The 26,961-nt window shown below is 38.5% G+C and overlaps 1 protein-coding gene across 1 annotated transcript in view; it reads right to left on the bottom strand.

The window, feature by feature from the left end:
- Positions 1-26,961, bottom strand: part of RP1 (RP1 axonemal microtubule associated) — a 249,468-nt gene that overhangs the window by 117,207 nt on the left and 105,300 nt on the right. Inside the window, exons 17-21 of the mRNA XM_049782407.1 lie at positions 21,060-21,259; positions 14,576-14,662; positions 13,198-13,330; positions 12,079-12,230; positions 2,614-2,768 (exon numbers count right to left, since the gene is read on the bottom strand). Coding sequence (XP_049638364.1) covers positions 2,614-2,768; positions 12,079-12,230; positions 13,198-13,330; positions 14,576-14,662; positions 21,060-21,259 — 727 coding nt within the window. The remainder of the gene's footprint in view (positions 1-2,613; positions 2,769-12,078; positions 12,231-13,197; positions 13,331-14,575; positions 14,663-21,059; positions 21,260-26,961) is intronic.

The following is a 26,961-nucleotide window of genomic DNA, read 5'->3' as shown; positions in this document are numbered from 1 at the left end:
TCCTTTATATATTGATAAAATTCTTACTTAGTATAAAGCTCATTAAAAGTAAACATATGGACTCTATAACTCTCAGAGGCATCCTATCTAGTACATGAGGGCCTAATAGACAGTGGATGACAATTATGAGATTACATAGACTTCTAGGTAAAAGCACTAGATAACTGATGTGATGATATTTGGAGCATTTCACTTGAAATTTAGAGAAATATTTAGATGAAGATTGTTGCAAGCATCAATACTGAGGTTGCAAACTGTGGCAACATTCCAATCACTAGAGGCGCTAGAGAGACAGCAAAATCCTCTAACTGGGGTTTAGCCTTCTGGCCTCCACAATGGTGAAAAAAAAAAAGTCTATTTCTGCTGTTTTAATTCACCAGGTTTGTAATTTGTTATGGCAATATAGAAATTAGTATAAATATAAAATAAGAATATTGTCTTTCATTCATAGTCGACTCAAAGTTTTGCCTAATTTGAATGCCAATTTTGCTTATTCAAGATATCAGATCGCTATGCATTGCTTGTGAATAGTGGAAATTCACTAGTATGTACACTATCTATATTAAATGTCCAAAATGACAGGAAAAAATTATCAGTGTAAAATTAGATATAGCCATAAGCCATAAATAAGATATAGTCATAAGGTACTCAATTGGTAAAAGGGGGTGATGAAAATGAGATCCTCTTACAATCATCTACAATGTACAATAGCATTCTGTCACCCACCATTGTTATGCTTTGTGTTCATGAAAAATTACCCCTTTATTTAAAAAAAATGCCAACACTTGGCAGTCTTTGTTCTTCCCTAATTAAATTGTAGAATAAATTCTTGTCCCTTGAGAAAAAAGCAAGGAACATGATTAAAGCTGCATTTTACTTATTACAAATATCTTATTAATTTTATTCCTTCATTTTGTGGTTTGGGGCTCACATCCAGGGCTTTCTCCTGACACTGTGCTCAGGAGTCATTCTTGGAGGATTGAACCCAGTCGGCCATGGGCAAGTGTACTAAACCTCTGTAGTATCTTTTCAGCTCTGGCATTAACTTTTCATGACACATTCTCATCCTCCACTTAGAGAGCTCCCACACATGGTCTGAGAAGAGACCTGGCAAGCAGAGAGCTCCGCACTTTCAGTTGCTCTGAGCTTCCATGAGACTCTTCCAATCAATGCAGCTTTCAAGAATAGCATCTACTTGAAACAGGATGCCCTTGACTTTTTCCACACAGAAAGAAACCTCTCAAAGCACAGACATAACTCATGAATGAGTTGATAAAAGCAACTCACTCCCTCTTTTGGCTTCTTTAAGAAGTGAGAACGTATAAACTCCCTCTTGTCCTTATTGCTACAAAGATAAAAAATGTTAACTTAAGATCCTCACCACCATATTGTCTACAGACGTATTGACATTTGTTTCTCCATTTGGGTAGTATGGAAGACAAGCTATTAACATGCAGTCTATGAGTAGAGTTGTTCTATTATTTTTTGGCTGCTTCACATATTTTTATCTTAAATGTGGCTACAATTCATTGAAATGAAATTTAAGTTCTGCAGTCACTTTTTTCCCAGCACATTGGCAAAGGCAAAAGACACAGAGTAGAATAGAGACAAAGGTAGGAAAGGAAATAGGGTATTGTTATTGAGAATAACACTCAATGTCTGCATAGGCATAAGACACGGGACAGAGAAATGTAAGTTATGCTTTGGAGGGTTCACTTTAAGAAATCAACTAAGTTAATAGAACAAAGTAGACCACAGCTAGTGTTTCTTGAAACACTATATGAAATCAGCCCCTAGACTGGGAAATAAATGTAGCTGTTGCCCTTGGTCCTAAATTATCTGAGAATCTTTGCCACAATGGGGGGTGGGGGAATACAGTTAGGATAAAGAAGAGACCACTATGACAAAGATAGTAAAAAGTATTCACTCTGGACAAAAACTCAGTGATGAAAGGAGGTAAAATGATATGCCTTATACCTTTTGAATAACAGTATTATAAATTACCCAGTGCCTAAAAGGACAAAAAAAAAAAAAAGTGCCTGTCTACCATAAAGTAGGAAGGAAAGTGCTTAAACATTGTAAAGCTAAAACTCAATCATGAACAACTTTGTAATTTTATATATCACATTGATTCAATCGAGATTAAAAACTTTAAGGTGCCAATTTTCTGATTAGGAAATATTAAGTAAGGCAATGGAACCAACTCAAAATGGAGGTAGTTGTCTTATGAACTCTCCAGGGAAAGTCTGCGTAACTAGACTGTCACCTTATCTTTCTTACTTTCTATTAGAATTTTCTCCCAACTTCTCTTTGCTTCAGAAAGAATTATCACACTGACTTTCAGTGATTCTAATAATCTACGCAGCAATTTTTCCCATTGATGGTCCTCTTGGGACAGATAGAATTGAAGTCACAAGTAATTATATAAGAGTTTCTGGCAATGGTTAGTTTAATGTTGACTTAATAAGTGTTTCATGATGTAGAGTACTGGTGAAGGCTACAGATACACACACACACACACACACACACACACACACACACACACCTCTGCACATGCACACTGCAATCCCCATAGCAATCTATTCTTCTGAATCTCCCAGGGATCTGCTCTACCTTTCACAGAGGAAGATGGACTCAGTTGTGAGGCTGGGATCCTGGACGACGACCTTCTCACAGTACCAGTACTGTGACTTGTCTTCCGCATCACAGCGCAACAGCACCTTCTGCAGCTTCCCGAGTGACACTGCTTCGATTTGAAATGTATCCTTCTGGAACAGATTTCAAGAAGTAAAATTGCAGAAATCTCTGAGTCAGACACACAGGTACAGGCCATGATCATAGGCCTGGGGCTGCCGGAAGCAGCATCAGACCTTAAAAGAGAGAATTACTACAGTTCATAGTCAAAAGGGTAATATGGAAAGAAAAAGAGGCAAATGATTTGCAGCTCTTAAAAATATAGATCTGTGTCATGTTGCTGGAATCACCTGATCAGTCTCATAATTGGAGGGGGGAATGGCTGGTTCCAAGACCAGACAGTCGTATGTTCATTTGGTAGAAATAAAAAAATGATCAGGCTTGAATACCAAATCCAAAGTCAACAACAGTATTGATACGCAATCTACAACAATGTGTACAAGAGGGGAACAGTTGTACTAGCATTATGGGGGTAAAGGAGGGAGATGTGTGATGCATGCTGGAGGGAGGACAGCACTGGTGGTGGGAATGCCCCTCATTCATTGTCACTATGTGCCTCAAATATTACTGCAAAAGATTGCAATTCACTTTGACCACAATAAAAATTAGAATATATATATGTATATATATATGTATATATACATATATATATGTATATATATAAATTGTGTGTCTGGGTCGGAGCACTATTACGGCAGGTAGCATGCTTGCCTTGCATGTTACAAAGCTGGGTTTGATACCTAACACCCTATGTGATACTCTGAGCCCTGGCTTTTGTGTTTCCTATTGGGAAATCAGAATTTAAATTATAGGGTTCCAATAATTTGAGTATATGCACCACTGAATTGATGAGCTCATTTGTTGACAGCACTGGTTTGTAGGGGCCCTCTAAAGGGCCCCAGTGTGATTGATCAGCTGCAAGGCTGACCTATGAGGTTTTCCTGATAGTAGGGCCTCTCTTTCAAAAAGTACATGAGTCTAGGGTCAGAACAAGAGTGCAGTAGTAAGGCTTTTGCCTTGCATGCAGCTGACCCAGGACAGACCACGGTTCCATCCCCCAGAGTCCCATATGGTCCCCTAAGCCAGGAGCAATTTCTGAGTGCAGAGCCAGGAGTAACCTCTGAGTGTCATAGGGTGTGGCCCAAAAAGCAAAAACAAAAGAAAAGAAAACGAAACTATACCTAGTCAGTGCTAACTGGACACTTGAAATGCATTGAATATCACAAATATTGAGTATGTGTTGTGCTATAAAAAAAAGTAATTCTGGTACTAGAAAAGATTGTCACAGTTTCTTAAATGCAAGATTTGAAATCATTCAGCATCTTGTGATATTCAGTGTGTTGAAGGAAATAACAGAAAATGTGGAATCAAGTGAAGAAAAGCACCTTTATATCTCTAATTCTAAACTTTATAGGTTATTAATGGTCCTACATTTTTCTCTCACTCTTACTCTGATTGCAGTTATATTTCCTAATCCAATTCTAAATCCACCCACAGAATTCTCTAAACTGTCTAGTCAGTGTCATATGCAATGGTGATCTGAAGAGAACCTGATTATGAAGATGACTTGTGAAATCTTGGCAAGAAACTTCACAGAGTTCTGTAGACTGGCAGCCAAGTGGGAAGTAATGGCAATTTCACCATATGTCACAAAGTTTTGGGGTGAAAGCCTGGAACTCAAAGAATTAAAGGAAGATTCTTAAAGGGAAAATCACTTGGTATCATATTATTAACATCTCAGTTTGGATTTTGTTTCTGTTCAAAATTTTGTTTTTGAAGTACTCATTTGCAATACAGTATTTTACTTACTAATTATTATTCAAAATTAGTAATTCACTTGTGACAGCAAAAATTAGATACAATTTCACTTGACTCTCATCCAAAGCAAATCTTTTGTTCCTCTTCATTTTCATAAAATCTTGTGTCACCACAGTAATAACAACAAGCAAGTCCTTAGGTAAGCTTTAAGATGATTGATGACTCAAAATATTTTATTAAATACAACTTAAAGAAATACTCTTGAGAAAATGCAGTTGTCATGTACGAACAGATCCAGCTCCATAGACTCCCCCATTCTCGAATGAGATGGAAACTAAATCATTAAAGATTGTGGCTACACTAACCCACACAGCACAAAGCTGGCCATCTCAGGAGGCGAGGATAATTTAGGCCCCTACCCAGCGGAAGCCAAGCTTGCTTCCTCTATCACCTAGAATCCCCATTTCCCCATGGTCTGCCTCATCACTGATCTTTTAAGATTCCCTGCAGAGACTCCAACCTGTCCACACTTCAGGTAGGATGATTGTAGGGATGATCAACAGAGTTTGTTTTGTTTTGTTCTGAGTGAGCACTTTTTCTGGGAAAGCCTGGCAGCTTAACCATGCTCACAAATGCAGTCGCCATGTTTAAAAAGAGTCTTCTAGGAGGCCTGCAGTTGAGTGTATACCCCTAACATTCATAGTGTAGTGGCTTTGAATTTCTGGACAACTTCATTTTTTAAAGCTGTTATTTCTAATGGAACACCCCAATTAAACAGACTGAACATAAAACAAGAGCTTACTAAACTTTTTGCCATTTTTTAATGACTTCATTGGTGATACATTGATTTTCACAAATGAGCTTGCTACTGTACTTTTTATTTTTTCTTTCTCTTCTCTTCCATCTTAGTTTTCTTTCCATTTTTTCAATAATTTTGCTTTCACTTACATAGTGAAACATAGTGTTTAAAATAATTTTTAAATATAAAAATGGAAACAAATGTATTATGATCAACTATGTCAGCTTTGTACTGCATTTTCTTTTAAAAAAAACATATATATAATCTTGAGACATTGCTCTCTACTCTACTCTGATTTAGAAAATTTATTTCTTAAAATATAGCCTTGGGGTACTGGGATATATTTAGTTGTAGAACACTTGTCTTGCATATGTGAGGTCATGAGTTTGATTCCCTCCATGCTGTCTCACATAGCTGACTGCAATCCTCAGTGATTGCAAGCATGATTCCTAACACAACATCAAGTAGGACACCCCTAGTAAGGGTGCAACAAAGTGTTGTGATCTTTATGGAACTCCACAAAGTTGTGAATTAAACAACAATGGCAACAATAAAAAAATGAATGAAAGAAAATATATGTATACAGACATATATGTTTTATTAATAATTCTTATTCTGTAATTTACATAAGATATTACTGTAAAGTAATCTTAAGTAACCTAAAATCTTACTTTTCACATATTATATAAAATATTAAAAATTGAGGTAAGCGACAAGCAGTAGGGTGTCTGCCTTGCCCGCGCTAACCTAGGATGGACCACTGTTCGATCCCCCGGCTTCCCATATGGCCCTCCAAGCCAGGAGCAATTTCTGAGCGCATAGCCAGGAATAACCCCTGAGCATCACTGGATGTAGCCAAAAACAAAACAAACTTGAGGTGATTATGTTTCATTGCAACTCCTCATTTCACACTTAGAATGACATATGATTATATATAAAGAACAATAGCAAATGAGTGTTTTAAGATTTAAAATAATATATTTGAATGCATTAAAAATGTCTTATTTCTTCAGTAACAATATTGCAGAACAAAAGTGTCAAAAATGATTAACAGGAACAGAGAGAGAGAAGAAAAATGTCTTCCACAGAAGCAGGCCAGTGGAAAGAGTATAGTGAGAGTTGGAGGAAATTGGGGACATTGGCAGTAGGAAAGGTACATTGTGAAGGGTGGTGTACATTTGGAGACAAAAAACAATTATGAACAATTTTATAACAGTGAAAGAAGAAACAACTGTATTATGAATAACCTTGTAAACCATAGTGTTTTAAATAATTTTTAGAATATAAAAAAGAATCAATATGTAAATATAAATAACACTATATAGGCAACTTTCACGACTTTGTTTTTCCTAATGACTGCATAGTATTTCATTGTGTAGATGTACCAAAGTTTTTTAGTCATGTATCTGTTATTGGGCACCTGGGTTGTTTCCCAATTCTGGCTATGGTAAATAGTGTAGCACTGAACATAGGAGTGCAGAGGGCATTTTCATACTGTGTTTTTGTGTTCCTGGGGTAGATACCTAGGAGTATTCCTAGATTGTATGGAAGCTTAATTTCTAGCTTTTTAAGAAATGTCCTTCTTGTTTCCTAAATAGGCTGGAACAGTCTTCATTCCCACCAGCAATGAATAAGAGTCCCTTTCTCTCTACATGCACGGTAGGACTGGAAGTTCTTGAAGGAGTTGTTGTTCTTTTTTCGTCTTGTTTGTTGTTATTTTGTAATGAGCACTAGTCTCTGTGATGTGAGATGATATAGCATTGTTTTTAGTTGCATCTCCCTGATAATCTGCGACGTGGAAAATTTTTTCACTTGCCTTTGGCCAGCTGTATTTCTACTTTGAGGAGATATCTGTTCATTTATTTCTCCCCATTTTTTGACTGGGTTAGATTTTTTTTCTTGGTAAATTTAATCAGAGCCCTGTACTATTAGATATTAATTCCTAACCTGAGTGTAGGGTGATTAGTTTCTTCCATTCCATGGGTTGCCTTTGAATTCTAGTCACTATTTCCTTTGATATGAAGAATATCCTTAGTTTTAATGTAGTCCCATTTGTTTATCTTTGCTTTTCGTGCTAGGCCAGTGGTGTTTAATCCTTGAAAATGCCTTTAGCTTCATTGTTCTGCCTACATTTTTCTCTATGTACCTTATGGATTCAGTCTGATATCAAGGTCATTAATCCATTTTGATTTGACCTTTGTGCATGGTGTTAAGGAGAGATCTAGGTTCATATTCGTACATGCAGTTGACCAGTTTTCTCAGCACATTTTGTTGATGAGGATTTCTTTGTTCCAATTTGTTTCTTGAGAAATTAAACAAAAATTAATTGCTCATAAATCTGTGGGTCCATCTCTGGATATTCAAGTCTATTCCATTGACCTGATGGCTTGTCTTTATTCCAATGCCATGCTGTTTTTAATTAATATTGCTTTATAATACAGTTTAAAGTTGGGAAAAGTGATTCTTCCCATCTTTTTTTTTTTTTTTTGCTTTCCAACACTATCACAGGTGTCTTTCATTTCCCTCTCACCTCTGCTTTGCTCTAGGGTAGGCAAATTGCTCTCTCTCGCTCTCTCTCTCTCTCTCTCTCTCTCTCTCTCTCTCTCTCTCTCTCTCTCTCTCTCTCTTTTTCTTTTGACACTGTGGTTTGCATTATTGTTAGTGGAGGGATGCCCTGCCAGTTTTTTCTCCACTTTCGGCACCAAGTTCTTGTCCAGAATTATTAGTTTTTTCTATCATTTTTTTGGGGGGAAGGGGGAGATTTTTTTAATTTATTTAAACATGTACATTTACTTTGTCCCTCGAGCCCCCAGATTGTAGTACATTATAATATTTCTTTCTCAAAGCACTCCAAAGCCAAAATATTTATGCAACTCCCTTAACATTAAAAGCTGTAGTATTGTTGACACAATTAATCCTAATGCAATAATTCATTAAGAATGAATCAAAGGAGCACAGCAAAGACTGTGTTAGTGCGGAAATTGTTTTCACAGGCCCAGCAAAATATGGGGGATATGGAAAGAAAAAGCCTTGGCCTAAATACAAGGAGACCTTACCCCTGAAGTTTTCTGGCACAAGACCAACTCTAGGCTCCAGGCATATTAGGTTGTCCAACCCAAGTCATTGTCTGTATGCCAATACTCTTTTATTTTTCACACATCCACTGTTGTTGGTGTCAGGTTTCTGTAGCCAAGGATCTTGGAATATGTCTATATCCTATATAAGAGTCAGGATGATGTGGAGCACCCTTTAGTTTCACTCACAATTAGGGGGTGATGCAGAGAGCTTAGTCTTTAAAGCAGGCTGTTATTGTTACTAAGTTCTCTGGGTGTTAAAGGGAAGTCTCTGTTGAATAGGTCTATGCCAGAGCAGTGGTAGGATCTTCCCTGGTAGAGGATTGCATTCAGATGATGTAGTACACAATCATGGTTGTTTTATAGATGGCATCACTGGTTCAGAGGTTAATGGAAAATGCCCAATCTTTCAAGACATGAGCCAGGTCTTTATGACAATGTTCAGGGTATAAGGTCTTATTGCATTACAAGATTTGTGTGTTCCCATCTCTATAAGATAAGAACGTGTTTGTATATCGTTTCCCATTTTAATGTGCCTATGCAAAGGAAGAACAATATCACATGGTGAAATTGGTGCCTATGGGGATGCTAGACAAAGTCCAACAATCCAATTGACTTGGTTCTTGTATAAACTTTAAATGAGGGACACTTCTACAAACTTCCTTATTAAACAGATAACAAAGAGATAAAAAGTGGGGAAAGGGGCCGGGTAGGTGGCGCTGGAGGTAAGGTGTCTGCCTTGCAAGCGCTAGCCAAGGAAGGACCGTGGTTCGATCCCCCGGCGTCCCATATGGTCCCCCCCAAGCCAGGGGCGATTTCTGAGCACATAGCCAGGAGTAACCCCTGAGCGTCAACCGGGTGTGGCCCAAAAACCAAAAAAAAAAAAAAAAAAAAAAAAAAGTGGGGAAAATAAACAATCTAACTTAAGACAGTGGACTCAATTGTCACCGTTTGTGAGAACTAATCAGAAACATGGTATGGTAGCAACCACAGTTACACAATGAAGGAAGGAAGAGGCCAAGAGGCAGCTAAGAGTAAACAAGTAGGAAAATAGTACTGGTCTCTTCCCAGCCTGAGAGTCCATACTCTCATTTTAATGTTGAATATATATGGTACCCCCATGCGAACTGGTCTCTTCCCAGCCTGAGAGTCCATTCTCCCATTTTTATTTTGCATATATATGATATGCACGGGGGCGGTAGCCCCGCGCAGTTTTTAAAATGGAGACCAATGAGAAAAAAATACCAGGGAATGTCACAACATACACCAGTGCTGCATTGGCCCACCCTCCACCCCATGAGTCCCCCCTTAGTGTAGGGAGAGAAAGGAAAAAAGACTGAGGACCACTATAGAGTCCAACTGAGCTGGCAACCAGGGAAGGCTTCGTTGTGGGTTCCAGGTGGACTCTATTAGGGGTCCCCAGGCTTCTCCCTCTCTACTATAGAGGGGAGGAGCAGGGGGAGGGGCCAGGAAGATATCTGGCTTCTGGTTCCTTAATCCTGGAGGCCAACTCTTCCCAGGTATGGGGTTAGGGGACACCCCATTCCAGAGGCCTACTCCCTAGCTTGGGGGTTACTGGGAGACTTGGCATGCCTCCAGCCATTCCCCTATTTCTCCCCTGGACTCTAGGCCTGGCCTGAATGCCACCTCGGGTGGCCTGTTGTGGGTTTCAGGTGGACTCTATTAGGGGTCCCCAGGCTTCCCCCCTCCCTGCTCTAGGGGACAGGAGTATTGGGGAAGCCGGGCATATATCTGGCTTTTGGTTCCATGATCCTGGAGGCCAGCTCTTCCCATGTATGGGGTTAGGGGACACCCCATCCTGGAGGCGTACTGCCTAGCTTGGGGGTGCTGGGAAGCTTGGCATGCCCCCAGCCATTCCCCTATTTCTCCCCTGGACTCTAGGCCTGGCCTGAGTGCCCCCTCGGGTAGCCTGATGTGTTTTCCAGGTGGACTCTATTAGGGATCCCCAGGCTTCCCCCCCTACTCTAGGGGGGGAGGAGCAGAGGGAGGGGCTGGGCAGATATCTGGCTTCAAGTTCCTTGATCCTGGAGGCCAACTCTTTCCAGTATGGGGTTAAGGGACACCCCATCCCGGAGACCTACTCCCTAGCTTGGGGGGTGCTGGGAGGCTTGGCAGGCCCCCAGCCGTTCCCCTATTTCTTTCCTTTATTCTATCATTTTCTGAATAGAACTTTCTCTACTCTAACTATATTCACCAATCTTTGTGGTGAACTTTCTTCCCCTGAGATGTACCTCCTGACCTTTGTCTCTATTGTCTCTGGGATTATTACTACACTATGTTTTGTTGTTCTTATATCCCACACTATGAGTGAGATTATTCTATGTCTAACCCTTTCCAGAATTCTGGCTCATTTCACTCAGTAAAATAGTCTTCATGTGCATTGGTGAAAGATAGAGTACACTGGATAACTTAAATCCAACGATGAAAAGTTTTGTAACCATGATGCTTAAATAAAGCAATTAAAGTGAAATAAAATAATGCTGTTTTTAGATGAGTTTTTAGATAACACAAAGGGAAAAACTTGCTGATGAATGTCATGCTTTTAAATGTTTCTCTAGGAGGCAATACAATTAAGATGAATGGAAATGTAAATAAATAAAAAAATCAGACATTAAACTGTTTATATATAATAAAGTATAATATTTGAACATATATTTTATGGAAATATTTTAAAATAAAGAATTCTGAAGAATTGATGTCTTAATGTCTCATGTTGAAATTTCCTTTTAATTAAAGAAAATATGATTGAAAAAATGTTTTTAGCAAATTCTATTATGGTACTATATAAAATTGGTATTCTGACATCACAGTTAAAAATACTGTTTTTTCAATCTCATGAGCACTGAGCGAAAACAAAAAATATCAGACCCAAAATCAATGACAATAGAATCAAGAGACCCAAACTACAATTAGCTATACATAAAAGGGACCTGTTACACTAGTAGTCCAGGAGAATAAAAGTGTGGAAATATGGAGTGCATGCTGGGAACAGTGGTGGAAGGAGGTCAACACTGGTGGTGGGAATAGCCCTAATTCACTGCCACTATGTACCTTAAATATAATTGCTAAAGACTGTAGTTCACAATGGTCTCAATAAAAAAAATACTGCTTTTTTTCCTTCAAATTCTGACAGAGCATACTCATATATATTTCCCTCCCCTGCCATCTCATTTTTGTCCTCTTATCATCACTAATCTTCACATGCTTTTTTTTGTTCATTGTTATATAGTTTATATCATTTTTGTTTCAGAAACAATTCCTTAAACAAAGCATATAAAGAACGGAGACAGTAAAATATATTAAAGAAGCACAAACTTGAAATTTTGGTAGTGGAAGTATAAGAATTATACACATATGTAGATGTAAAACACAACTCCTAAGTTAATATGTTAATAATAAATCCTTTAAAAATAAAAATAGAAAAATGAACAGATAAAGCATTCAAGAGTGACAAGTCCTTTTTAAGTTGCAACCCACTCAACTGGGGAAGAGAGTTAAGAGCTGGAGCATATGTTTTGCATGCCAGGAGCACAGGTTTGATCTCTAGCATCACATGGTCACCTGAGCACTTTTGTGAGGACTCTTAAACACTATATCTAAGGTAGCTTCTGAGCATTTCAAGGTTTCCTTCCCCTCATTAAAAATTTTAAAGTGTGATTAAACTTCCCACCACTGTACAACTACCTGAAGAGAGATTGATAAGAACGTGAGGAAGTTATTGTGCAAACTCACTTGTCCTCTTTGAAATTTTGCAGGCATGTTCGATTTGTACAGTTGCCTAAGGCCAGAATCTCCTCTCTCCCCATAGAGGCACAGAAAAACTTCAGACAATGTTTCTGCTTGCTTGAGTTCCCCAGTATAGACGTCAACATGGTATCTCACTACTGGCAAGGAAGAGAGATGCAAGAGAAAATTTGTCACTTTGGAATATCTAGAAGCAGAATCCAATCAAACTGGTACAGGACCAAACAGCCATATGAACACTGAGTGGAAATAAAAACTGATCAGACTTAAACACCAAACCCAAAGTAGTCAATGACAAAAAAAAACAAATAACCTATCTACAAGAAGCTCTATATAGAGGGGAACAGTTACACTAGCACTCTGGGAGGGCAAAGGAGGGAGATATGGGACACATGCTGGGAAAAGAGGGTGGAGTGAGGACAACCCTGGTAGTGGGAATGTCCCTGATTCATTGTCACTATGTACCTTAAATATTACTGTGAAAGAATTGTTATTCACTTTAGATCACAATAAAAATTACTTAAAATAAAAAAACACAAAACAAACAAAACCTTATATTAGAGAATTGCCTTAACCTGTCTACAACTATAGAGAAGGTTTTCATACTTTGGCTATTAATTTAATTATAAACAGGCATTTTCAGCCACAAGTCTGTAACCTTTTAGATGTTCGTAACTTTTTTAGAAAGAGAAATAGTATATTTTTAACGATGTTTACTTGTATTACATAGGTAGAAATTTTTAAAAGAATGTTTTAGTAGAAGGGTGACGATGCTATTTGGCATGATGTTTAATATTTGAAACTGTAAGATTTGATGATAAATGTTATCAAAAGAAAGATCGATAACATAAAGTGGTGTCTTGGTCGGATAAAACCCAGTCAGGAGAGCTCCTCTTGTAGAACCATGTTCCTGAGATTAAAAAATACACACACACACACACACACACACACACACACACACACACACACACACGACAAAGCCATGATGACAGCACTGTTCTCTAAAAATTAGAAACTATATTCTATTATTATATAGTTTAGGGTTAATTAAGTGGCTGTAATGTAATTTTTATCTGCAATGTTTAGCAGTAAAAATTCATAACACACCTGGAAACATAGCTTGTCCTCCTTTGACAACTGGAAGCTCACAAACAATGTCTTCGACTGCTTTAATTCGAGATAAGTACACATTTGCCTCAAAATATAGGGTCTTCTTGCTCCTCACATGTTGAAGAATCACCTGAGATTAGAAGAAGCAATGACAAAGTCATGATACTTCCAACTTTTCGTTTAGAACATCAGCTATACCCCTGCCTTAGCTAATGTGCTAAGACATAGTTACTAGCTTAGTATTATTATTTTCCAGTATCTCACTAATGTTTATTTAAATTATTTTCTCCCATTGGTGATAGTTTTATGACTTTTCTGACATCAAAAGAAAGATTTGGGGGCTGGCGAGGTGGCGCTAGAGGTAAGGTGTCTGCCTTGCAAGTGCTAGCCAAGGCAGGATCTCGGTTAGATCCCCCGGGGATCTCCCAAGCCAGGGGCAATTTCTGAGTGCTTAGCCAGGAGTAACCCCTGAGCATCAAACGGGTGTGGCCTGAAAAAAAAAAAGATTTGAAGATTTAAAATGAACTTCTTTAGCAAACTTCCAGAAAAGAAATTCAAGTCTCCATAGAATCATGTACTAAGGAACTGTTTATCTGGAGCACTTGTGTCAGCCAAGGCTAAAATGAGTTCCTCAGCAGTGAACTCTATGCAGGATTTGGAAAGTAATTTTTCCTTGTGCTTCACACAAACACACACCTCTAAGTGCTGTAATATATAGACCAGCGCTCCTTCAGAAACAGCTGACTCTGTGTCTAGGGCAAAGAGACCAGTGGCTAAGCAATAAACTTCTTTATGTGCCAGAAGAAAATAAATAGAGCATGATTTTGGTAAAATGTCTCTTGCTGTCTCTGTTAGCCAAGTATAAGATAATTTTAGCATTAAAATAACTGGGAAAGCCCAATCAAAGTAATCAAATAAAATAAGAATCCAGGAAGTTCATGCTGTTACAAATGAATCCATTAATAATTTTAGGTAGAGGTGAAGGGAAAGTTCTACCTATCTATAGCAGAACTTCAAGTCCAAGGAGTAATAATGGAATCATAAAATCACTATTTATCATCCATTATAGTACTACATGATTCAGGTGAGGATGATCAATGAATTCTGAAGTTTGTAGGTGAAAATTTCATGAGAATTAACTATCTCCTCATGAACACAGACTGACTTCTAAATTATAGCCATGAAGATGCTATGCAAAGGGGAAAAAATCTCACAAGGACATAGCCTATTTGTTTATAGTGTTCCATTAAAATTTTTGTTCACATTATTTATAAGATGTAAATAGAAAATGTGTTATATTTCTCATTGTTTTAAGAAGATTGCTTGATTGTTTTCATCCCAGAATAACCAATAAGTACAAAACAAAACACATTACCCTCTGTAAGCTCCACTCAGGCTGTTCACTAGATCCATCATGTCCAATTCTTATCTTATAAATCATTCCAATGTTTCTTATCACAACCTGAATAAAATTCAGAGAAAAAAGAATATTTTTAATGAGACATGTTAATGGTGGGAATGCCCCTGATTCAATGTCACTATGTACCTAAAATATTACTGTGAAAGATTTGTAGTCCACTTTGGTCAAAATCAAAATTATTTTAAAAAATATTTTCCATTTTTCCTAAATGTGCTCACTTGCTCCAAACAGTTGTAAAGATTTCAGAGGTTCTTTGAATTCAGAGATAAAGTTCCCTCAACTAACAATTGATAGACACCACGGATACAGAATATGAGACATAAATATCACAAGGATTGACTAAAATTCTGCAGAAGTTAGATGACAGTAAAATAAAGAATATACATATTCAGTTCTTGAGTAGCCACACACTTCTCACTAGATGCCAAATGTCTTCAAACTAAATTCCAGTGACAGAAAAACAAGATTTTATTTTAAGGGAAAGAAAAGCAATTTTTATCAAAATTAAAGTCTTTTCTGTGAATTTAAGAAAAAGTGATTTAGTATAGACCTTCTACTCTGAAAATTCTCATCTTTCATAGGCGGATAGATATATTTAAAACTCAAATAGTGGAAATAAATATGCACACAGAATATGAACACTTCGTTTTGACATGCCAAAACTTATTTCTTGGTTAAGTAGCATTGTGAAGAACTTGCTTTGGAATCACTCTGATTGATCTCAATTGGTTTCTTAGATATTGTAATCTGAGAAAAATATGGTGGTTTACATCACTTCTCATCAATGTTTCTATTGATATAATGCATAGACTAGGTACAATGCATATTGAATACAATAGTCAGCTTAATAAATATAGTTAGACTTAACATAACAATATGGCATTATGGGATGTCAAGGGTATGCAAAGATTAAATAATCACAGTCTATAACTTACAATCTAGTAAAGGAGCTAGATTTAGAAGTAAACATATATCAATATTATAAGTCCAGGTACTGAACTGTAGTTTTTGTGTGTTTTCTATCCTTTATTGAAGGGTCCCATATCATCATGCGACCTCAACCACACCAAAAAACAGACAGGACTCCCCAACATAGCAGGAGGTTTAGAAGGCAAGGGGAATGACATATTCCATTACACCTTCCTGGAAAAAGAAATCCATCACAGACCATCAGGGGCCAGGAGAGCTTGCCTCATTCTGGTCATATCCCTTTAGGTCCTATTGAAAAGAAAAGTCCAACACTGGCTATGCAGCACCCCAGCATCCCACTCCACTTACAGCAGCCTTTGTGGGACCCTCCCCCCTGCAAGGGTCAGCCCCGAGGCAGCTTTGCTTTGCTCTTTCTTCACTTTGGTATGTCCCTGGCAACTCCATGCCCTCTTCCCTCCTTTATCCTCAAGCCAGTCATCTCTGCATCTTCTAGCACCTATTCAAACCTTCTTTCTCATCTCTACGACCTCCATACCTCAGGGCTTCTGGGGAAGCAGCTTCTGGCTTTTCTCCTCCCACCAAGGACCCTCTCTGGCGAGGACATGGGCTTCCCACCAACACCCCACTATCCTTGAGGTCTGGAGCTCTTGTGGGAGTAGAGGATGGGGTAAATGGGCCCTGGGGGCACTTAAGCTGAGTATGGTTGGAGCTGCTGGGGATAATAGTTGTTGTTTTTGAGCTGGAAAGGCTGGGGCACAGGCTGTACAGAACCCCCTCCCCTGGAGTGGACTCCTCTATCCAGGGAATCTCTGTAGGATCCGTGGGACCTGAGAGGACTTGGGGACCTATAGGGAGGTCCATGAGGAGAGTGACATCCTCAGGGGCTGGGGTGCAGCTGAAGCCTTCACGCTCCCCATCCCTGGCCAGGACTCCCAGTGCTGAAGGTTACTTTTTATTTTAATATAATTTTTATTGAGACCAATGTGAATTACAGATCTTTCACAGTTAATGTTTAAGGTACATAGTGACAGTTAATTAGGGCCATTCCCACACCAGTGATGACCTCCCTCTGCCACTCTTCCCAGCATGCATGCACCCCGTTCTTCCACCCTTAACCCCCTGGACTGCCAGTGTAACAGGTCCCCTTTGTGTCTAGCTTGTTGTAGTTTGGGTCTCTTGTTTCTATTGTCGTTGACTTTGGGTTGGATATTTAGGTCTGGTCACTTTTTTATTTCTACTCAATATTCATGAGACTGCTTCCCCTGGTACCATCCACTTATCTGTTTCTCAATTTACGAGACAGAGCAAGCTAAGCACAGTTCGCAATCATGAGGGGGCACAAAGCTGGCAGGGGGCCTACGCAACCCCCCACCATGACCCCCAGAATCCTACACTCCTTGCAACTGTAGCTACTTCTGCTTGAGCCAGAGAAAGCAGCCACTACAGAAGGCAGGATCCTCTTCCATCAGCTGTGACACAGGCTCCACGCTTGATAAGGGTGGTGATGGGCTGAGGGGACACTGGGAACTTCCTCGTCTACTGCCTCTGACCCCTGTGGCATGGTCCACTTGGCCTAACCAGCTGCTACATCCTTATGCTCGTGATGCTTGCATGCAACTGACACGGCTCAATCTCCAGGACCCCATATCGTCCCCCACAACCTCCAAGACATGATCCCTGAGCACAGAGCCAGGAGTAAAACATGAGCATCGCTGGGTCAGTAAAATGATATTTTATTCATGACATGTTCATCATATTTAATATTTGAATTATATTAGTGTGATTGTTACATATATTACAATTATTTAAAGTTTAAAGTACTATTAAAATGATGGGAATGTCACATTGGTGAAGGGGGGGTGTTCTTTATATGACTGAAACCCAACTACAATCATGTTTGTAATCAAATTGTATAAAGACATCAATAACAAAAAAATGATCCATATCCATTATCAGGGTTTCTACTGCAGAACTCCTCTACTTTCAAGACTAGATATATGCGTACTATGCTTACTTCCATCATGCCTTATCTATGTACTGAAAAAGTAGGACATTCTGGAGATCCAGATGGCATTTAACCAACTTCTTTCTTCACAGAAACTTCCCAAACTTTTTAATGGCCACTACCACCTTTGCTTTCTCCCAAAATAGCAGTTATACTAGCCCTATCATCACACTGTACAGGAAAAACCATGCTGACAGTTAGGAGGAGGAGGAAAGAGGAATATTCATCCCTCACAGCCATTCTTTCCTCCTCTTTCCACGAGAGAAAGTTCTCCTACAGCTTCAGATGAGTCTCCCTCTTGAAGGGAAGCAAATTGATGGACAATTTTCCCATATTATATTGTTACTTAAATGTCCACTCTCTTTTGATTCTTTCCTGTGATACACATTGGCTTACTCTTAGCTCTGTGCTCAGAGAACACTCCTGATGGACTCAGGGCTGTGGTGCCAGGATTGAATTGGGGTCAGCTGTGCGCAAGGAAAATGCCTACCCACTGTAAAAATCTCTTCCACCCTCTTTTGACACATTCTAAGGATCAACTGAAATGTAATTTCTGAAAAGTTCAGGTTTCCCACTGTCTTCAGAAGCTGAAATGCAGATTTTTGATAAATAATTCTATAGTGGGGTCTCAGATCCTGAATGTCCAGTGAGGGGATGAACATACTACTGATCCATTGTCCCTAATCTTCAGACAGCTTTTCTTCAAGTTCATCCCTGAACTTTAGCATTAGTGTAGTAGAACCATGTTGTTGTATTAAATAATTAAAGATGGATCCGGATGGAGATGGATGGTGAAGGATGGAGGCCTTTGTCCTTAGGCCCTGGCCACGTGGCTTCATCCCCCATGAACCAGTGGGTCTGGGGTCCAGGAAAGTGACGGGTATTGAACTCACTCACAGGCAGGCATCAGGAAGCATCACCTTTATTCATACCCTATCCACCACATGTGTGGTCTCTATCATAACCTTTCAAGCATTCAGCCATTCTTATCTAGCCCTGCATCTTAACTCCTTCCAGCCATCTTCCTTTGACCTCCATGCTGGTCCAAGACCAAAAGAGGCAAAGACCCTAATCCCCTGGGTCAAAGGCTTTATATAACTTTCCAAAACCACTCCCTGGAATGGGAGGGGTCTTGCAGGTAAGGTTACACCTAATATCCAGTTCCCAAGACCCCTCCCAGAAAAGGGCGTGTCTCAGGTAGGTACACCTAAATCCAGGGTGGAGTTACACCATGTAAACTGTGTAGTTTAGAAACATGTATGCAACCAGTATCCATTAGGATATGTCATTGGAGGTTCACTTCCCTCTGCCTGGTGCAATGTACATCACACTTATTTCCAGATATTTTTCAAACCACACCCCCACCAAACCTTTGAAGTGCTATTACTAATCTTGGCCCCTTTTATGAGAAGGAATTGAAACCTAATAAAAATAAGAAATCTCTGTGGCCCTACAACTAGTAAATGACTTTAACTTAAACTCTCCCTTTTGACTTTGACTCTCCCTTAACTCCAACTTTACTTAGTTAACCAAGAAATCTTAATTAATTTAATACATTTCCTCTATGTCAATAGTTTCTTAATCCATATATATATGTGTATATATATGTATATATATATACACTCAGATGTTAAAGTTTTGTCATCAAAATTTACAAAGACATACATGTGCTATATTCAAAAACAATATGGAGCTTGGAGAAAATATGTGATATATTCATTGTCACATAGTGAATATATATAACTAGATTTTTGATCCTGCTTATCTGATTTATAGTGTAGTGTTATTACATGATTGTCACCTTTAGTGGAATTTTAAATTACTTCATGAAGCTTCTAGAACTCTGATACCCACACATCACCACACAAAATAAACCAGAATCACTGAAGGTGGAACTAGACACCAGTAATTTTTTAAAAATGCCAGACGATTGCAATCAATAATGAAGATTGAGAATCTTGATTATTTATTCTAATGTTGGCCTAGATTAAAAAATATTCCCAGGGTGGGCCCGGAGAGATAGCACAGCGGCATTTGCCTTGCAAGCAGCCAATCCTGGACCAAAGGTGGTTGGTTCGAATCCCGGTGTCCCATATGGTCCCCTTGTGCCTGCCAGGAGCTATTTCTGAGCAGACAGCCAGGAGTAACCCCTGAGCACCGCCGGGTGTGGCCCAAAAACCAAAAAAAAAAAAAAAAAAGAGGGGTCGGAGAGAGAGATAGAACAGTGGTGGGCATTTGTCTTGCATGTGGCAGACCCGGGAGGGACCTGGTTTGATTCCCAGCATTCCATTTGGTCCCCCAGCCTTCCAGGGGTGATTTCAGAGTGTAGAGGCAGGAGTAACTCCTGAGCGCGGCCGGGTGTGGCCCGAAAACCAAACATACATATATATATATATATATATATATATATATATATATATTCCCAGGAAAGCATTGACAACATTAACCATAAATTAACAATTTTTATTCTATAAATCCATATGAAGGGTTATAACAGACTTTGGTGGGGGTGACAGAATCAAATAAGAAGCATTATGAATCTAAACAATAATCTTCAAATAATCTTTTGACATGCATATGTTCTATAAGGTATGGCTTTGCACTAAGCAGAGGTATTTCTTCAGATTGCATGTCTGCTTTTTATTTACAAAAGTAGCTATTGCAAAAGCAGAATACCAGCATCAAGTCTGAAGTTCTATTTTTTATGATTTTAGTTATGATTTTATTAACAACTTTGTTATTATTTGGTCTGCAACCTTAAATAGCCTCAGGCTATATTAAATCAGTCTAATGTCAGAGAATTATGTTGGTATTAGTAATCATCTGTTTTGTACACAATCTTGGAATACAAAGAACTATTCTCCAGGGATGACAACTATTGCTTAATACTTCACCAAGAACTCATCTCACTTTTATCTTGTGGGGTTGGTTACTAATAAAGTGAAATGTAATTTCTGTCATCAAAACTTGTCCAAGGCTTGGAGGAACCAAAAGACAGAACCAGTAACACTCAGAATGATGCTACTACATACCCTCAAGTGAGAAAGGGAAAGATCTGAAGAGATGCAGGCAGAATATGGTCTCTAAAGATGCCGAGGAAATAATTTCACACCCATACTACTGAATTGAGCACCATCCAAAATCACATGCATGTTTTAAAAAATGGGGGTTTAATCACCAAAAGAATCTAATTATGTTATAGTTTATATATAATTGGAGCTGAAATGGGTGGTTTATGGAGTTAGTTTCGAATCAATGACCTAAAATGTTGTCTTTAAATAAATCGATTATCTTCTATACCTGTGATTATGTAAGACAGCAAAAAAAAAAAAAACATATATCCTTCAATTATTAAAACAGAATTAGAATAATCAATGGGAATTCTAACACGCCAGATATTTATTTTATACAGTGCCTCTCTACATGCATACACATTCTAACAGTTACAAAAATAGCTTTAAAATGTTAAAACCAAAAAATGATACAACTACCAATATTATTTACCGGAAATTCATCCTCCTGCTGTGCGAGGAAGAGCTTCTCAGGGTTATTCTTGCTAAGATTGATTGGTCCATCAAAACCTTCATCTCCATACACCCAGAGGGTGACATTGGCCCGGGTCCCTGTGTTTCCTGTCAGCACCAACACTTTCCATTCATCTTCTGTCAGAAAAGTCTCTCTGATTTGTGAAAGCCTGATTTCTTCTGTGGAACCAGGAAAAAGGCTTCAGTGACAGATCAGATGCAACATGGGATTGACAGAAATCTCTGTCAATATGCAACTCAAGGACATCAAAACATGGCAGTGGGCGGGGCAGTAGCCCAACCTGCCATAACCTAACCAACTTTCGTGCTTATCTCCACAGCAAGACTGGCTAACAAGAAGGAGATACTGGAGTCACTTACTGGAGAACAGTATTTATCTGAAATACTGAGTAAAATCCTTCACCCAATATGCATGGATGATGATGTTTGCAGTTCTGTGCTGATGGTTTTCAGAGAAATGGAGGCAAAGTGGACTAAAAACATTTTTTTCAAATAGGATGAATAAATGGCAGATTAAAGAGAGAAGCTTTACTGAGATCATTCTGGAAAAGATCCAGTCATCAATGGCAATAAAAAGATTGGGAACAAAAGCTAGCATTGTCATAAAATCAATTTTTTCTGTGGTCCTGGTAAGTGTACTTCTAAGTATAAACTTACAAGTACGTGTAAGAGTATGACATTAGTGCTTAATAGGCAGCTCCGTCAAACGCGATCCTCTTGTAGTCACTTCTTATTTCTAAGGTTGCATAGGATCTGACATTCCCCACTAAAACTGCTGTCTTCTTTGCGCCCCTTGTCATCAGCTGCCTCTTAGAAAGAAGTGCTGAGATCATCTCCCAAACTACCAACCAGCCTTGTTCGTCAGTGACAGTTTGATTCTGAAGCAGTATTTCCAGTCTTGTATAATGAGATAGATCGATTTTCTCATGCTAACTGGTTTAAAGAAAATCAAGACACAACTCGCCTTTCATTCTGTGACTTGAAACTGCATACAACCCTACAGCAACTTTTGTATTTGGATCAAAGAAAGTTCAGCAAACATGACAACAAATCAACAAACAATCAGCTACTTCCTGCTCCAAGGAACAGTTTTTAAAATAAAAATCATGCAAAACTTTGAAATGTTGAGAATGAACATTCCTTCATTTGTTTGTTTGTGTTTGTTTCTGGGTCACACCAGCCTAGTTTAGGGCTTATCCTGGCTGAGTTCAGGGACTGAGGGATCACTATGATAGAGTTTAGAAAACCATACTGGTTGCCAGGGAGCAAGCTCAAGTCAGCTATGTGCAAGGCAAGTACTCTGCCCTCTGTATTATTTCCCCAACCGCTGACATTCTCTTTTTAGTGTTTTTGTTTGTTTGTTTGTTTGCTTGTTTGCTTTGTTTTGCTTCTTGGGTCACACCTATAGTGCTCAGGAATTATTCCTGATTCTGTGCTCAGTGATTATACCTGGTGGTCTTCTGGCTACCATACTTAATGCCAGGGTTGGAACTGGAGTCATGTTTGTCAAGCAAGCCCTTTATACTCTCTCTCTAGCACCTGACATTCATTTTTTTAATTACTTTCTTATTACTGTTCTAAGTATATGAAGCAGACTTTTTTCTTTCAAATATATTAATAACATCACATAATAAGCTGCTCATATATTCTAGGCTCTCTGTTAGTACTTAATATACTTCACTCATCCAAGAAGTTGATCATATTAGTATGTCTTACTTAAGATAAAGATTAGAGTGATAGCACAGCAGTAGGGCGCTTGCCTTGCATATTGCTGATCGGGGATGGAGCCAAGTACTATCCCCCAGCATCCCATATGGTCCCCCAAGCCTGCCAGGAGAAGTTCCTGAGTACAGAGACAGGAGTAACCCCTGAGTGCTGCTGGGTGTGGCCCAAAAACATACAAACAAAAAAAATGAGGACTAGATAAAGTCACAAATCATCTGGTAAGTAAAAAAAAAAGGAATGTTTAATTATAAATCTTTTACACATAAGCAATCTAGATGGGGGTCCCTTATGTACCAGGACATAGAATTTCATACTGTGGTCACTTTTCTAAGCACTTAATATTTGCCATCACATCAAATTTACCCAGTCCTCACAGTAGTTCTGTGAAGTGCCACCCCCTGTGAAAAGGTGAATAGGCTAAGACTTGGAGGTCATACAGTTTTGTAGGTTGAATTTTTGGGGGGTTTGATTTTGGGGTTACACCCAGCAGCACTTAGGGGTTACTCCTAGCAGGCTGGGGAACCAGATGGGATGCTGGGATTTGAACCACTTTCCATCCTGGATCGGCTGCATGCAATGCAAATGCCCTACTGCTGTGCTATCTCTCCAGCCTTCAGGTTGCATTTTTGTTTAATCTCTATCACAGTAAGTTGTTTTTGTTTTACTCCCTTGGTTTTTGGGCCACACCTGATGACCCTCAGGGGTTACTCCTGGCTATGCACTCAGAAATCATTTCTGGGTTGGGGGACCATGTGGGACTCTGGGAATCAAACTGAGGTCCATCCTGGATCAGCCGCTTGCAAAGTAAATGCCCTACCGCAGCTCCATTACTCCAGCCCCAGGCACAGTAAGTTTTTATCCCTCATCATTCATGATATAATGTCAATAGTTTTACCGAAAAAGAGCACAAAAATCGATCTATAAGGTTTTATGAGTAATCTAATTTTTAAAACATGAATATTTATGTAACTTTTGTTCACTCTGCCTGTCATTTCCACCTAAGCATGGTTTGAAACTTCACAAACACTCTTAGAACTTCTTTAGTGTATAGGCCAAAGGGCAATTGTGAAGGCTCAACTGAAGAAAAATTCAGAAGCACTGAAATGACTGCCAGTGACCTAGGTCAGAAAATACTCATCCAATGCAGGAGAACTCCATCAAACAAGTGCCATCAGAGGGGAGAGGAGCCTTTCCAGTAGAAACTTGGCCTTGATTTCAAACCCAACCTAAGACTAAAGCTGATAATATTCCAAATACTATGGATTTCAAATACTACAGCCAAGACCTGTATCTCCCAAGCATGACACAAATTCTAGCATTTCGGACAATGGGCCAACTGGTATTTATTCAGACTCAGAGTCTGAAAATACTTTTTCCACTCAAAGTACAGAAAGAACAAGCTAGCAAGAATAGCTAACAAATAGGTAAGATTTCAAAAAAGCAAAGCTATCTTAACATGGTAGAATTGTGAACTAATTGTGAACAAGACAATTTTTGCTTGTTTTGGGGTCCAAACTGAGCTGGGCTCAGGGCTTACTTCTGGCTCTGTGCTCAAGGACCAGTCTTTGTAGGCTCGGGAGACTCTGCTGGGTACCAGGAATTGAATCCAGGTCTGGTGCATGCCATGTAAGCACTTTTCGCATGGTATGATTACTCTGGCCCCAATTTGTCACTTTTGGAAATGATGTCTGCTACCTCTTAACTGAAAAGTTAGATTCCAGTACTCAAAACTACATAGTAAAATTGGATAAGGGTCACTGCCCAAAATATATAGAGAGACTCAGACACACCTTCAGCTCAATATTGATATACTCCTGCTACTCACTGACCTGTAAATCAATAAAGCAATCTAATTTTAAAAACGTAAATTCAAGCTGAATGAACATTTTCCAAAGAAAACACACATATTAAAACAGATACAAAGAAAGATAATGAATATAGTTAATCACAGGCTAGCGATTTAGTACAGCAAGTAGTGTTTGCCCTATATGAGGCCAATCCAAGTTCAACTTTTAGCATTCCATATAGTTCCCCAAACCCATAAGGGACTCCTGTGTACAAATTTAGGAGTAGTTCAAAAATATAAATAAATAAATAAATAAATAAATAAATAAATAAATAAATAAGCAGAAAAGACTAATCACCAGAAAAAATGTAAATAACAACCAGTGAGTTATCAAGTCACTCCTGTGAAAATGTTTTTTTGTTTGTTTTTTTTGTTTGTTTTTTGAGCCACACCCGTTTGACGCTCAGGGATTAATCCTGGCTATGCGCTCAGAAATCGCTCCTGGCTTGTGGGGACCATATGGGACACCGGGGGATCGAACCAAGGTCCGTCCTACACTAGCGCTTGCAAGGCAGACACCTTATCTTTAGCGCCACCTTCCCGGCCCCGAAAATGGTTATTTTAATGAGAATATACAAGAACTGGCAAGGATCAAGAGATAAGGGAAGGTGGCATACTACAGAAGTTTAAAAAAATAATAATAGGGCCATAATATGATCCAGTTATTCTCAGTCTAGTTATTAAAAAGAGTTTCAACAAGAAGATCCATCTACTCTCCTATCTGCTGCAACATTATTCACAATCCTTAAGATACAAAATAAAAATCTTAACTGTCTTATCAAAAGATCAGTTAATCAAGAAAATGTTGTGTTAAGTATACAACAGCATATTCAGCCATAAAATTGGAAGTATTGGGAAGCTACATTTTCTTCAGCCACAGGAAAGGAAACCCTTGCCATTTGGCACAATCTGAAATAGACCTTGAAGATATTATGCTGAGATAAGCCAGACTGAAAAAGAAATATTATACTATTGGGATTTATATGGGTAACCTTTTTCAAATACAAAAGTGAAATCATAAAAATGTAGAAAATAAGTGGCTACCAAGGCAAAGAAATTGAGAAGGGTGGGGTCAGGGAGTGAGAGATGAACAAATGGTAGAAAATAAAATCTGAAAATAGTATAATAATTATAGATGATTATTTTGTATCAAACATAAAATTTGCTAACTAAACTGATTTAACTAATTCCAATAACAAAAAAATGATAATTGTGTGATGTTTGTAGAGGTGCTAGCTACTGATATTTCACTGTATAAGAGTAAAAAGTAAACATATTGGATGCCTTAAGTTCCAAAGTGGAAGCATTTTAAAATGTTTTAGACCAACAAAATTTCATAATATATATAGTTATCCTCTTTAGCATTTTATTACTCATAAAAAAGTAGCTAATGATTTCAGCTAGAGTGTTATTTTTCAACCAATTAAAATTTACTTGAAATGGCCATCTTGACAAAGACTTAGTTATGCTTTCATGAGAAACATGAACTAAACAGATGTATATCTCATGCAATGTGATTTGCCAGACGCTTCTGTGGATTCATGCCATCATGAAAGACCACACTGAACCTAATTTAATACAGCAAATCAAAAGGCTAGCTGTCTCTTTTCTTTAGATGGTGTGGGTTTCAAAGTTGCCAACAAGAGATATCTATTTTCTGTCACTCTATGAAGGAGAATTTAGCATAGCTAATATTTAATAACACCCTTTCCAAAGCAACATTATAATGCCTCTCTTTCAAGGTGGGTCTTAAAAGTCTTTGTTCTCACAATGTGTCACTATTTCATTTTACTCAAGCATGACTAACTTTGAATACATGGAATTTGTCAAATATCATTCATTAGATAGCGCAAGAAAGGTTATGAGACTGACAAACTAAAATTTTTAAATACCTAACTCTTAGCATAATTTATTTATGCTTGCTTTTATAATAGAGAAATTGGGATAATATTTTGTTGTTGCTTAGGTTTTGGTGAAAATTCTTTGTTATTAGTAAATATATTTATAAATATTTTTTTTTATTATGGGGGCCACACCCAGTGATACTGAGGGCTTACTCCTGGCTCTGCACTCAGGGATCACTCCTGGCAGGCTCAGGAACTGCAAGGGATGCTGGGCTTAAAACTCAGGCCAGCCACACAGATGAAAATTGCCCCACCTACTGTACTATCTCCTAGGCCCTTATAAAATATTTTACAAAAGTAAAACAGCATAATGTAATACTTTATTCTTTTCAAATCATTGTCCTGGAAGGATCATATTTAAAATGAAGAAGACACATTTTAAATAA

The sequence above is a fragment of the Suncus etruscus genome, chromosome 10, assembly GCF_024139225.1.
Source record: "Suncus etruscus isolate mSunEtr1 chromosome 10, mSunEtr1.pri.cur, whole genome shotgun sequence".
NCBI lineage: Eukaryota > Metazoa > Chordata > Mammalia > Eulipotyphla > Soricidae > Suncus > Suncus etruscus.
Note: the sequence above shows the minus strand (reverse complement) of the source record. Positions and strands in the feature narration are given on the sequence as shown.